Here is a 13493-nt window from a genome sequence, read left to right on the forward strand (position 1 = left end):
AGAAGAGGTGTTTCAGAACATGTGGCAATGTGAGCACAGCAACAGCTCTTTAAAATAGCTGCATCTTTTCCCCAGGCTTATGTGGAAACCTATAAAAAGACATGGCTGCTTTAAAAAGGCACTATGCTCATGCTCCCATGCATTCTGAAGCATCTCTTTCAAATCATTTCTGAGGCATGCACAGCTCTAATATGTAGACATGATTCAACAATGTTCCTTAGAGCATCTCCCTAAAGTGGCCAATGCACATCTCAGACATAAACTTTTATATAGTAGTTGACTAGGTGAAAACTGATTATGTGCCATCAAGTTGACCACATTTATTGTTTTTCTCCAAGATGATCTATCCCAAATCTGTTCTTTCAGGTCTCCAAATGGTGCCATCATCACCATCGTAACTGAGTCCATCCACCTTGCTGCCGGTCATCCTCTTCTCTTTCTTTCCACCTTTCCTAGCCTTTTCCAGAGAGCTGGGTCTTCACATAATGTGTCCGAAGTGGGATCATTTGAGCCTGGCCATTTGTGCCTCGGTGAGAGCTCTGGGTTGAACTAGTCTGCTCCTTAATTATTCAACAATAGGGTCTTTGAGAAAGCAGATTGAAACATCCAAACATTAATTTTCTGGTTTTCTGAGCACAGCAATGGGGCAAACCACAGTTTTTCCAAAGATGGTGTTTGCTTCCTATAAAAATGCAACACTATTGCTCTAAAAAGGAAAAGGAACTGAAGATAGGCTCTACCTAACAATGACTAAGCAAGAGGCTATTATGCACTTTCTCTCTCCAACCAACCTCTTTGCAATGAACAATTCCACATGTTCTGAAAGCAAGATTGGTACTATGCAACTACTTAGACTGATTTTAATCTGGAATTCTCCTTGTATTACAGTAGCCTTCTCTTGATCTTCCCATTTCCCAAATAAATCTTTTTTATGGGTAGAGATTTGGCTGTATTAAGAGAAATTACCATAACAAATTTGCCTATGTACAAGACTGCACAGCTGTATTTTATTTTCAGCATTTTTATAGTCAACTTCCATAGCCTGGGGTGTGTCAGGAAATTCAGCCTCAACTGGTGAAGCCTACAGTAATTATTCTTTTTCTGAGGAATCCTTGAAGGAAGGGATTCACCAGTAGGATAGAAATCACTCTTCCCCCATCTGTAAAGGATGCATCTAACAAATTTACATATGTCAATATCTGAAGATTGGATGAGATGAGAACAGCCCTGGTTGTCTGCAGAGTAACCCATCCTTGAAAATGAATTACTTCACTCAGATTCCACATCTCTAAAAGACCATATTACTGGCTCTCCTGGAGCTCTATCACTGCCCTTTCAAGAAATTAAGTGTCATCTTTTATTTCTCTTCTCCTATTCCTTTCTCATCTCTGATCAGGAATAAAAAATGGTAAAGTAAGTCAAACAGCGCAGAGGGAAGGGAACATGGAAAGGAATGAAAATAAGTATACAGGAGATCAGTTGTTCACTTTTGCCTCTTGTTGAAAGATTTAGCATGATTTGCTTTTCCAAATTTCATTTTGTTTTTTTTCACCTTAGAATGTGTTGAGGCTGTTTCATTTGCAATGGAATTGTCATGTGTCTATTTAGAAGTAGGCGCTATTAGTGGGATTTATTTCCAAATAAACTTATATACAGTGCAGTCCTAGACAACGTTTAGCAAAGTTTTATGAACGGCAGCAGCATCAGCTATTCATTCACATGTTTCCTTGTTACCTAAAGTATCAGCCAAATGAAAGCGCCAAAGAGATCTCATTTTAGTTTCTGCCCCGCTCTGATTTAAAATAAGAATACAAATCCAATACACAAACTTCCTTTTGACAAGTTCACGCATTCATTTTTACACTGGAGAACAAAGTCCTTGAAAACATGTTTTACCCCATAAGCTCCTCTTTTGGGTTTTAATGGGGCTGATCACAAAAGAGAGAAAAAGGGAAACTGAATCCCTTAAGCATTATTCTTCCTTCCAGAGGAAGAAAACTAGTCCTGTTAAGGTGCACCCTTTGATGATAGGGAAGTGTGGAAAATCCCCAGTAGAACTGAATACAGCAGAGATGCCTTTATTAAGGTGTCCCTCTATTAGAATCCAAGGAGCAGAAGCAGGTAGAATCATCCATGGAACATTTCTGCCTCCAGTTAAAGATCTCCATCACAGCACATATGGCTAGCAAGGAAGAATCTGTGCATGGGTTGAACTCTCAATATTTTTTTGGAGACCCTCCTCCATCTCTCTCTGTTTACCTACAGAGAAGGACATATTTCATTGCATCTTCCTTGCTTACCTCGTGCTGTCAAAGAACAGCCGGGCACAGTCTCCAGCCACAGAACAAGGCTGTTGTTCCTGTTTTCTTCTCTTCTTTTATTATTCTTTCTTAAATGCAAGAAACCCCTGCAGTTTTAAAGTGTGTGACATACTTTCATAAATCTTCTAGGCAGATGTTCTGATTTTAAACAAACTGAAACTGCTGTTCCCAACAGAGCACTGTCCATTTAAAAATCAGGCTTAAAAATGAGAATAGAGAACTTTATCGCTTTGGGATTTAAAAAGAAACTGGGGTAAAGGGAAGAATGAAATGACAGATTAAAGTAGGAGAAATCAACTCTTTATTGTCTGGGAAGCCACCACAACTAGACACCTTCCCTTCAGAGCCCATCTGTACGGTGCATTTTGGAGGGACAAGATGCCAATAAAGGCAGGGGTGAAGAAGGAAACTATTAGCCAACAATACTGAATCCAATTGCTTTAGGTTAGGGTTTGTTTACATAAGACGATTACAGAGATATGGATAAAGGGTTTGAACCCCCTAGAACAACATCTGACTACCTGCATCTGAAAAATCTCAATAAGGGATGAACTGATGCCGTGGTGCCTCCTGGTGGTCAATGTAACTGAAAAATACCACACTGGGAGGAAGAAGGGAAAAGGACACTTTGCACAAATCCACTTTGCTTAACTGTGGTTGTGCCAAAGAACCCTGATTGATTTGTTGACTCAGAATGTAGTTTGGGGGCTACAACTGGGTGTCAGTTTGTGCTGGAATAGGAACCAGTAAGTAGTGTTACTGCTCCACTCAAGAGAATTCCCAAGCAGTTGCTTCTGCTAAGCCACACCTATGGACCAGGAAGTGAGGCAAAGTCAGAACTGTAAAAATGTGCTTGCTGTTGCTAAGACTTGCTTGCAACAACTTCCACATTCTTGCAACAGGAACCTATTGGGTACAGATTGCAACACCTCCCCCCACCCCCTCCAATGTCCCTCATACCTACTTGGCTTAAAGGACCCAGGGTTCAATTTCTCCAGGTGGGTCTAAAGAATGGGAAGGGAACTGCTGGGTATGAGAGAGTGGACTGAATTTTTATTCTATTCTTTATTAATTTGCTATTTGACTGTGGTAATCAAACAGGACTGGGTGCCTGCCTGTTGGAGTTAGTTTGGAAGGAGGAGGATTGCTACTCAGGCAGCCAAATTGTTGACCCATGGACCCAAGGGTTACACACCGGCTCGTTACGGCACCTGTAGCTTTTGCACAGCATGTATGGTTGCTCTGAACACTCCCCTGCCTGCTTCCTCTTGGACCACCAGCAGATGTGCACATGGAGACACCTAGGGACATCTTTCTACTGGTGGTGGGGGAAGCCTTCCAGAGAGTGTAGCTGCTTTACTGTTTGGAAGGGAGGTGCTCCTTTCACACTAATACATGCTGTAAAACATCTTCCAAATGCTTTGCATATCTATTATATAGCCTTTCAGTGATGGGTTCAAGATCCTGGCATGGTTTCTTTCAAATCTCTTTTAATCCGTTAGCAATTGCCTTTTATTTGAGAGAAGCTACACCCGTAGCCTTTCCGTAAATCTCCAAAACGGCAACTTTGCTAAAGATCTCCTGACAGCTGACAAGGACCTGTTGGCACTGCCTGGAAACAGCTATCTTCAGGAGGCCACACAGCAAATGAATCCATTGCTGATTTTATTTCCCATTCTCTTGGACCAACTCTATTTGTTAAAGCAGTGTTTCTCAACCTCAACAACTTTAAGATGTGTGGACTTCAACTCCCAGAATTCCCCAGCCTGCCAGGTTGGCTGGGGAATTCTGGGAGTTCAAGTCCACACATCTTAAAGTTGCTGAGGTTAAGAAACACTGCATTAGAGCACCATCAGAAAACACAAAGGGGCAGAACGAGTTGGGAAACCTGCCTTGCTATAATTTAGTGGGTTGAATATCTCAAAGCTATTCCCTTTTATTTAAAAAAGGTCAGGGGCTCTTTCCCTCTCTCCCAGATTGGAGATACGTTCACTAAATTTCTTTAAAAGTCTTCCGTAAATAAATATACTACCCTTGAAGGATGCCCTTGTACCAAAGATGGTCAAATGATTGACTTAGCAGAAGACTGGAACACTCTGTCTATCCTTGGAGTTGTAGAAGAGAAGCCGTTTGGTGGGATCCCCAAAGAACTGCCTGTGGATTTCTTGTCCATCTTCCTCGATGGGTCTGCTGCTCCTACACTGAGACCGAATCCCAAGTTAGGCCTGTTTTCCATCCTTCTTGGAATTAGGAACACTGCCAGGGACTCTGTCCCTGAAGCCAACAAAACTTCGTATGACTGCACAGTGTCAATATCCATTTAAATAAACGTCTCTATAAAAATACCCTCAGCCTTGCAGAACCGAAAACCTCTGTGGCTGCCAAAATGCAAAAAGGGGAATGAGAATTAATTGGTTCCAGAATTAGCAAGATGGTTGTCCAGAGAAAGAGGATCCACTCTAGACTCTCACTGCATCCTGACCTTTGCCAACTGCAGGCAGAACTGTATACAAAACACAGATCATTTGATTTCAGATCCACCAATCCCTCATGCAGGAAGGAAAAATACAGACTCTGACCACAAACCTCGCAAATGCAGGAATATGTAAGCCCTGTTGGCTTTGCTGCAAAAATGTGCACCGAGTTTTGGTGCTGGTGCTATAAAACTGCATACGATATTGTTCCTTTCTCCAAAATTTCACTAAATTTTAAGGTTGTTTTTTAAAAAAATAAAAGGGCATCGTATGCACCATATTGTGCACACTTTCTTTAAAACGTCGATATGATGGCAACTATGTGTTTTTCTTTTTTAAGGAAATAACAGACCATTTTCTTCTGTGCAGCAGAAAAGTTTATGTTGAACTGAGGATATAGAAAATATATTTAGGAAAGCATATGGCTTCTCTTATCAGTTTCCGGATACTGTTATTTAATGCTCCAAGGTTATACAGGGATAATGAAATGTAATTGTTTCCCATACTGTTCCTTCCTTTAAATGGAGCCCTTCCTAATGTTAAAAGGGTTGCATTTTAAAAAAGAAAAACATAAGTCCATTTTATTTAACTAGAGCCATTCTTAATTTAATTGAATTTGAGCTCTGATTCTTGGGAAAATTGCTTTTATTTTTGTGCACTTTTGATTCCTTCTAATAAAGCAACTGTTATCTTCTCCATACAATAAATAAATTAACAAACTGCAGAGTTTACAGCATTCAAAAAGAAAAGAACAGAAATTTCAAAATAAGGCAGGAAGTTGTGGCTTTATCAAGCCCTAGCTCTTTGACATAAATAATCATAAAAAAATTAAGATAAATTTCCAAGCTCCACCACCACCACCACACCGAGAAACATAAAAATAGTCTATCACAAAAGGAAAACACTGTTGCACAGTAAATACAATGCTGGTTGAAACATCTAATTCAGAATGTTTTTGTAGGACGGACAGAATATTTCAACACACTCCATCTAAGAGAATTGGATGTAGTCCTGAAGTAGAGCATATCCAAGGTTACACAGGGATATCCGAAAGGCTTGTTGCAGACAAAAAGTTATGTGCAAGAGCACCCACCTGGTGCGAGAAGACAATGCATCCTTGCAATGAATTAACAGAGATGGAGCAGGCCACCAACTGAAAGACTGCTATGACTTATAGTTGAGAGTAAGTTGACACATTGTATGAATCATGTAGAAATGGCACCACTTTACCAATTAATCTGAATATGTGAACCAGCCACTACTTACCCTTCAAATAAATACTACCAGTGAAGTAGTAAGTGGGAAAGCCATATCACAAATGTGAATGGAATCAATTGTGGGGATGTTAGCTGACGCGCCATCTTTTTCCTTCTTGATACTTTGTAGAAAATCCAGCTTTGTCTGCAATTCAGACATCCAGTGGGGCTGTACAGCCTTAAGGTTCTGATTTTGGCCAACACTTGGAGGAACTAAATGGTATCTCAGAACCACTTTATTCAGAAATAAATCTGCATTATCATATGCTGTTATGTCTGGAAGCAGGTACTTTTTCTTGCAGGCAAACAAGAGGGAAAGGCAAACTCATCGTTACACATTCTTGCCACATCAACGCAAAGCCCATTCCTATTCACTCAATCAATGCCATGAAACAGAATGACGGTCATGCCGATCTTTGTGACTTTGAGTGAATCAAAACAAATGTGGTCGCTTATTCACTGCAGCGCTCCATGGAAAAGAAGAAAAAGAAAAGAAATGGCTATTTGAATGATTGCCTTTTGTGTTTTGTTTAAGGATGAGGGACAAAAACAGCTGAAGCATTGAATGTTCTTCCTGCTGCAGAAAAAATGGTTTTTTTTTGTTTTTTTGCTAGGTGTTAAATTAGCACTGCAGGACAATCAGTAGCACCATGAGGAACTCTGGTTGTTAATGAATCTGCACAGAGAGGTGACAAACATACTACTATTCTTTGGAGGGGGTGTGTGTGTGTGTGTGTGTGTTCAGGCCCTGATGTTAATCCATCCATTTATCAACTCAGTGATGCGTGAAAATCCATGTCAACATTCCCAATGTTGAAAATGTTACCATTTAAACAAAATACCTGGGAATTGGTGGGGGTGGGGTTTGTAGTCCAACCAGGTTTGGAGAACACCAGGTTTGGTTGCCCTAGGCCAGTGCATGCATGCATGCATTTATTTATGCAATCAAAATCCTGGCATGGCTTCACTTGTGAAGCACGTGTATCTGGGATGAAATTCCAAATTCCCACTCAGGCTATACCTTCTACCATGTTAATAAGTGCTCCAGATTAACAGCTAAATGAAATTCAGTAGACGTTTGCTTCTGGAAGCAACCAATGAAAATAACAAGCAAAGCTCTTAAACCAGAAATGAGTAAGAAGAATTCTAGGGTGGCAGTCAGAGATCCTGTTTCTTGCTTTTACAAAAATCATTCCTGCTGCCTTGCTCTTGACCAAGTCTGCTTGCTCCCTCCTTTCCAAGACTTCCTCTTTCTGCTTCAATAGATGTGGTCTGGAGAAAAACTTTCCCGCAAAAATTACAGAGGGGAAGTCCTAGCAGTTTCCAATGTCACTTTAAAGAACACAAACCCGATTATAGGGTTAAAGGAGAAGAATGCAATTAAAACCACAACTTTCTTTCACTAAATGAGAAAGCGGCATTCTTCTCTTTAGTGTCCCAGACACCGGACGAGAATCAATACGACTGATTCAGAGGTAAGAAAAGCAGACAACAGACTTAAAAAAAGAAAGGCCACTGGGCAGCAGAACAACTAATGGCATAAGAAAAGCTGATATTCACAGATATAGGATGACTGTTGTTCCATTCTCTTAGAATAGGTCATTGCTTGTTTGCTTCAAACCTGTCACTCAAAGCGCTGAGTTTAAACACACAAAGTGCCTGAAATTGTGTGTAGCCCAAAGTCTTATGCTTACGGGTAGAGCCACTTCAGCTCTATGCCATGGGTCCCTTCCCCAAGGAACTGTGTGAACCAGTCACACCTCCTCAGTTTAAACAAGGCATCAATTTATCTGAGGGTTTCAGGGAGAATGTGTACAAAACAATCTCTGTCTACACAATGAAGCAGTCAGCTTTCTTCCTGTCAATTGGGCTAAATAAGCTTCTTTCCTTCCCTTCCTCTCTTCCCAAATATCTGCTTGACAGATTCTTTAAGGCTGAGACAAGATCAGTGCAACACTCTGCTTCTCTCACATCTTCTCTGCAGGTTTAGAAACCTATGTTTTTCTTCCAAGTGTTAAATTTATTTTAAATATAAAACATTCACTCTCTTTGGATGTTTGGTGACGATGAGAGATAACATCTCCAACCAAATGATGTGGATGTGAGGTAGGGACACTGAAACACAGTGTTGAATCCTCTACTTTGTGTCAGCTTCAGAATACTTCTTCATGTCAATGTTTGTGGTCACGTTATAATCCACCTGGGAGTCTCAAATATGTCAGCAAGTGATGCCTGCTTCTGGAAAAAGCCAAAAGCACCTTGCTTGAATGGTCAAGACAAGCTGAAGCCAAACAGCCAAGGATGGCTTCTCCCCCAACCCTTCCTGCCCATGTGTTCCCTCCTCAATCTATATATTTTTGCATTCTCTCTTTCTCAACTCACAGAATGCTATGATCGAAAAAATCCACCAATGAAGGCAACCTTTACGTGACCCAGAAGTTCCTCCTCTCTTCTAGCAAGCTGATGGATCTGTTTGTAAGAGTCTCAGCACTGTTGGCCAGCTTGTAGCCAAACAGGTTCATGGCTGGAGTGCAGACATTCTGCACCACCTGGGCGAGTTTGAAGGGGATGCTGAATCGCCACTTCTCAAACTGTTCAGAGGAGTTTTTCTGGGTGGAGTAGATGCCATTGCTATCTTGAGGGGCCTGCGTATTTTTCCGGATCCAGTCCTCCACCTGCGTGGTGAGAGTGATTCCAGTGAATTTATACATCTCCTTGGCTTTCTGGAGGGGTGACCGGGCAATGTCCTCATAGCGGACTAGCATGTAGCGACCCTGGAGCCATGCTGGCTGCTTTAAACCAAGTTCAGCTGAAAGCCGGATGTTTTCACAGTTGCCCCGTAATCTCTGGACCTCATCCTCATTAAGGGTTGCTGCACCTTCATTAGCCCATTTCTTCCAGGTTTCATACTTACCTGAGAAAGCCACCATGCGAGAGGCCAGCACTGCACGAGGATCCCGCACTAACTGAATTATCCTCAAGTCCAGGCGGGGATCTTCAGCTAATGGACGCAAGAATTCCAGTTGTCGAATTCGAACTGCCTTAAGTGCCATATGCTCTTTCTGTAGGCAGGCCTCCACTGCCAGAGTCACATTCAGGGGGCCACAGCGACGATTCTTGCAGTGGTACTTCTCAAAGACCTTCTTGACAAATGGTGTGCAAACAGGCTCCTCACACAAAGAGCGACTTGAACCACGCCGAAACAAAAACTGAGTCAGATGATCCTCTGGGAATGGGATTATGAAGTTTTCCAAAATGTAAAGGTCACAGAGGAAGAGCTGCTTCAAAACATCTCTGTAGACAAGGGCTGATCCCACAGCATTAGCACCACCAGAAGCGAAGGACACGGTCCTTTCTATATGCCACAGTGGTTCAAAGAGGTAGAAAATATTGCCCTGCTGGTTGAAGAATTCCCCTACAAAGGAAGAGCCGGTACGGGTGGTGGCCATTAAGAGAACATGTTTTCGTGTCCTTTGAGTGGGGGCCAGCAGAGTACCACCAAGCTGCAAAGTGATGTTCTGCAACCGGTGCTTAAGTTGGGAGAAGGCCAAATCCAGTGCACTGAGGGACAAGAGGGAGCCATTCTCTGGCTGCATCAGTCCGGAATCAGTGCTGTTGGCTTCCGGCAGGGACTGTGGAGACTGCTTTAGTTTGTCTGAAACCCTGTGAAGAGAAAGAATACAATAATCAAGACTAATAATAGCAGTGACATTTAAAGAGAGAGCATGCATGTTATTCTGAGATTGATAGAACAGTTTTTTAAACCAAGGCAGGATTCTTCTCTTCTACATTCAGAATCACCTGCCCCATTCAACTGTCTGCTGAGGAACGGCTGAGCATCTTCCACAGGATCTCCCTGGATTGCAAGGAACTTAGCATATCCTAGGAAGATGTTTAACTTACAGTGAGGTGGCTATAGATGTGTGGGTTCTCATCACAGTGAATCTGGCCCAGATCACACACTACATTCAATGTATTTAGCACATTGCTAAACAAAAGAGGGAGCACCAAACTGTTGCTTTTAATGGGAGCCTACCTCATTCTTTTGTTGAAATCTGATAACCTCTCAAAAGATCCTGGCAACATTTTAAGAATTTCCCAAGCCTGTTTGGCAATTGCCATTCTAAATGATTGCCCTGTAAGGACCAGCTGTGGCAATATAAACTGATATCTATCTATCTATCTATCTATCTATCTATCTATCTATCTATCTATCTATCTGTCTGTCTGTCTGTCTGTCTGTCAGTCAGTCAGTCAGTCAGTCAGTCAGTCAGTCAGTCAGTCAGTCAGTCAGTCAGTGGTAGCAAGAGGGAATGGAAATGTTTTTCTGTACTTACTTGCAATTATAAGTTATTATTATTGCTTCTGGTTGTATAAATATTCTAAACATTCAGTCCTGGTGCCATAAAAGATTATCATAATAATTCTATGAGTTTCACGAATTTTGGTGCTCAGTGTCAAGTTTGAAGGGTCCATCTACCCTAGATTAACATTGCAGATGGATTCTTGCCAAAAATAGAATCATTATGGTAATCTTTTATGGCACCAGGATGAATGTTTAGAAAATAGATGATAAAATTATGTATTCAAAATGGAATACCCATAGAATCTGAACCAAAAAGTAAAGATGTACATAGAAGAATCCTGTAAATACTTACAAATTTTATTTTTAAAAAAATCAAATACTTCTTCAGAGAGAGACCTCCACTAGGTAGCTTAAAGTTGATTGATTCCTACCCATGGTAGGACTTGCATTTCCTTGTCCTTTTAACAAAAAGCAACTACTAAACTTATGCAATTATTACTTTGCACAATCTCTATTTACATAAATTTGCATGATCACACTTGGATAAAATTTGCATGCAGGCCTCAAATATACTGTTTAATGGAGAGCGTCATTTTTGTGAGTTGATAATGTATTGCATTATATCGTGTACTGAAGAAATGGAAAGGAGTCAAGGACCTCATGGTAGAGGTTTATAAATTGGAAAAGGTAACCAGAGAAAGGGCTGGGGATGGTGAATGCTAGTGTAGGGGACATTAAAGCATTTGAAGGTTGGGGAAAATAAAGAGAAAATGTGAAAATAGCACACTGTGCAGTAATCTGGGTCTTAAATAAAAGAAAAGGACATTTATGGGAATGAATATTATAATGTCAGTCCCCAAAATTCTACAACTGTCCAAGTTCAAATGGATGGATGAAAAAGAAAACATGATCTCTCTGTACTACCGAGTCCAAACTTAATAAAATATTACAGACCTGGCATTAGTGTCTTTTCAAGAATGTAGGAATTGACACAGAGTCTGCTTTGCACCTCATGATGCTGCAGAAGCAACTACTGTATGCCAAACAAACAAGGGAGGCGTGAATTCTTCTCAACTCTCTTCCATGAAAGGAGAGGAGCTGTGACTTTCTCCCTCACAGCGGATATAGAGGGATTTGAGGAATACAGTAGTTACCACACCATGTGCCAAGAAAGCTGTTCAGCCAAAACACAAGTCAAAATCAAAAGTAATGATTTAAAACATATTTAAGAAGTTGCTCTTTTGCTTTAAAAGTTTGATAGAACAAGTTGGGAAAGAAAACAAAATACAAAATGTGTGCTTGATTTTCTTTTACATTTTTTTACATTTAAATGTTTTACTGGTGAAGTATAGCAACCAGGAGATATGATGAAGTGTGTGCTTTAGACCAGCAGTTCTCAAACAGGCACCATAAGGCCCCTTGGGGGCCCTAGGATATTTCCAGGGGACCACAGGTGAAAAATATATAACAGGGAGGCCACAGCATGTGCCACAGAAAACCAAAGTACATTTTACTGCAAATACTACTTGTTGACGCCAGAAAAAGAAAAGGACATTTATGGGAATGAATATTATGATGTCAGTCCCCAAAATTCTACAACTGTCCAAGTTCAAATGGATGGATGAAAAAGAAAACATGATCTCTCTGTACTACCGAGTCCAAACTTAATAAAATATTACAGACCTGGCATACCCTTCCCATGACTGTATCCGATAATGGGACCTGGACAGAGGTGGTTACAGGAGAAAAGCAAGGTCTAAAACGCTTCTTTAAATGAAATAGTCTACTATACTGACAAAATGATCCAGGAATAGAACCGCACAACTCAATATGCAGTAAAATCCTGCTTAGGTCAGCCAGATCTACCCATTGGTTAACACTGAACTGGGTTAGCCTCTGGGTGGGCCTATCTACCTGAACTCTCTTTTTTCTGTAAGATCCTTACAGAAAAAAAAAATGCTAGAACCATCGTACAAAACAGATTTGCAGAAGAGGATCTTAAAGAGCAAAGGAGTGAATTTTGATTAGGGCAGTTTATCATGTAAAGCTGAAAAAAGCTACGATTACTGACATCGGTTGAGGTTCCCCTCAAAGATTATTATTTGCATCAGGCTAATCTTATAACCTATATTAAGTAACATGTGTATCAACTACTGTAATATACAGGAAGTAAGAGAATGACTAGGCCAACATATAGAATTAATCCATAATGTGGCTTGTTTGGTGTTGACTTCATGTGAATCTAGCCACTGTGGCTTGTGAAGAGTGCTTTCCGGCTTACTATGTTACACAAATCCAGCCAAATGTGGCTTATTTAACAAATCATGCTTGTGATATGAGAACTCAGCTAGAAGGTACAGATATGTACAAGTTATCTATTCCTTGGTTAGTTTTGTACAAGTATTTATTTCCTTTGGCCTGAACAATAAAGCATTATTGATTGATAATTGATATGTGAATGCATGTCCATCTTATGTAGGTAGCCATGCTTGAAAGAGCCATCTGAATAAAGATGCAACTTAATTCAGACTAGGAAATGCCAATATTTACCTTGTTCCAAAAGACTGGTGAACTGGTGATAGCAAGTTGAGACTTGCAAGCTCGATAAGATAGAGTGGGCAGCCTGAAGGCCAGACAAGGAGACCGAGAAAGCCTCTTTTCCAGCACAGCCTCTTTTCCTTTCCCCCTACCTTGAGATGATGTTGTTCTCCTTCTCAATTATGACAAGGGCTACCACAAAGACCAGAAGAATGGCGTACTTGCTCTTCATCCTCAGGCGGTGCAACAGCTCCCAGGCGTCTTGAGGCATTGTGAGAACTTTATCCATGGGAAAAGAATATATTGTTCAACAGTTTGCCAGAGAAAGTTCCCTCACGGACGGAAAATAAAACCTTCCTTGTCTTGTGGTTCTTCAGCAGTATGGAAAACAGTGTCGGGGATTAGTTTCCCGTCATCTGGAGATGTTGTCCTGCAGAAAGAAAGAGAAGGTAGAATGGATTGAGCGTCCTCTCATTAGGTTTAGGGACAAATAAATAAGTGCATGTGCATTCGTGCCTTTTCTTAGACAATTGCTGGCCTCGCAATTATGCTGTGATTTGCATTCATCCTGATACGTCCACTAATTTACAGTGACTGA

At 40.9% G+C, this 13493-nt stretch overlaps 1 protein-coding gene across 2 annotated transcripts in view; it reads right to left on the bottom strand.

Moving 5' to 3' along the window:
- Window positions 1–5166: 5166 nt before the first annotated feature.
- Window positions 5167–13493, bottom strand: part of CHST3 (carbohydrate sulfotransferase 3) — a 49371-nt gene continuing 41044 nt past the window's right edge. For both annotated transcript variants that reach the window (XM_088144356.1, XM_007437448.3), the window contains exons 2-3: window positions 13048–13325; window positions 5167–9714 (exon numbers count right to left, since the gene is read on the bottom strand). In XM_088144356.1, coding sequence (XP_088000482.1) covers window positions 8475–9714; window positions 13048–13184 — 1377 coding nt within the window. In that variant the 5' untranslated portion in view covers window positions 13185–13325 and the 3' untranslated portion in view covers window positions 5167–8474. The remainder of the gene's footprint in view (window positions 9715–13047; window positions 13326–13493) is intronic.

The sequence above is a fragment of the Python bivittatus genome, unplaced genomic scaffold (assembly GCF_059951505.1).
Source record: "Python bivittatus isolate LINGU-HERP-01145 unplaced genomic scaffold, Pbiv_v1 ctg000400_np1212, whole genome shotgun sequence".
NCBI classification, from domain to species: domain Eukaryota; kingdom Metazoa; phylum Chordata; class Lepidosauria; order Squamata; family Pythonidae; genus Python; species Python bivittatus.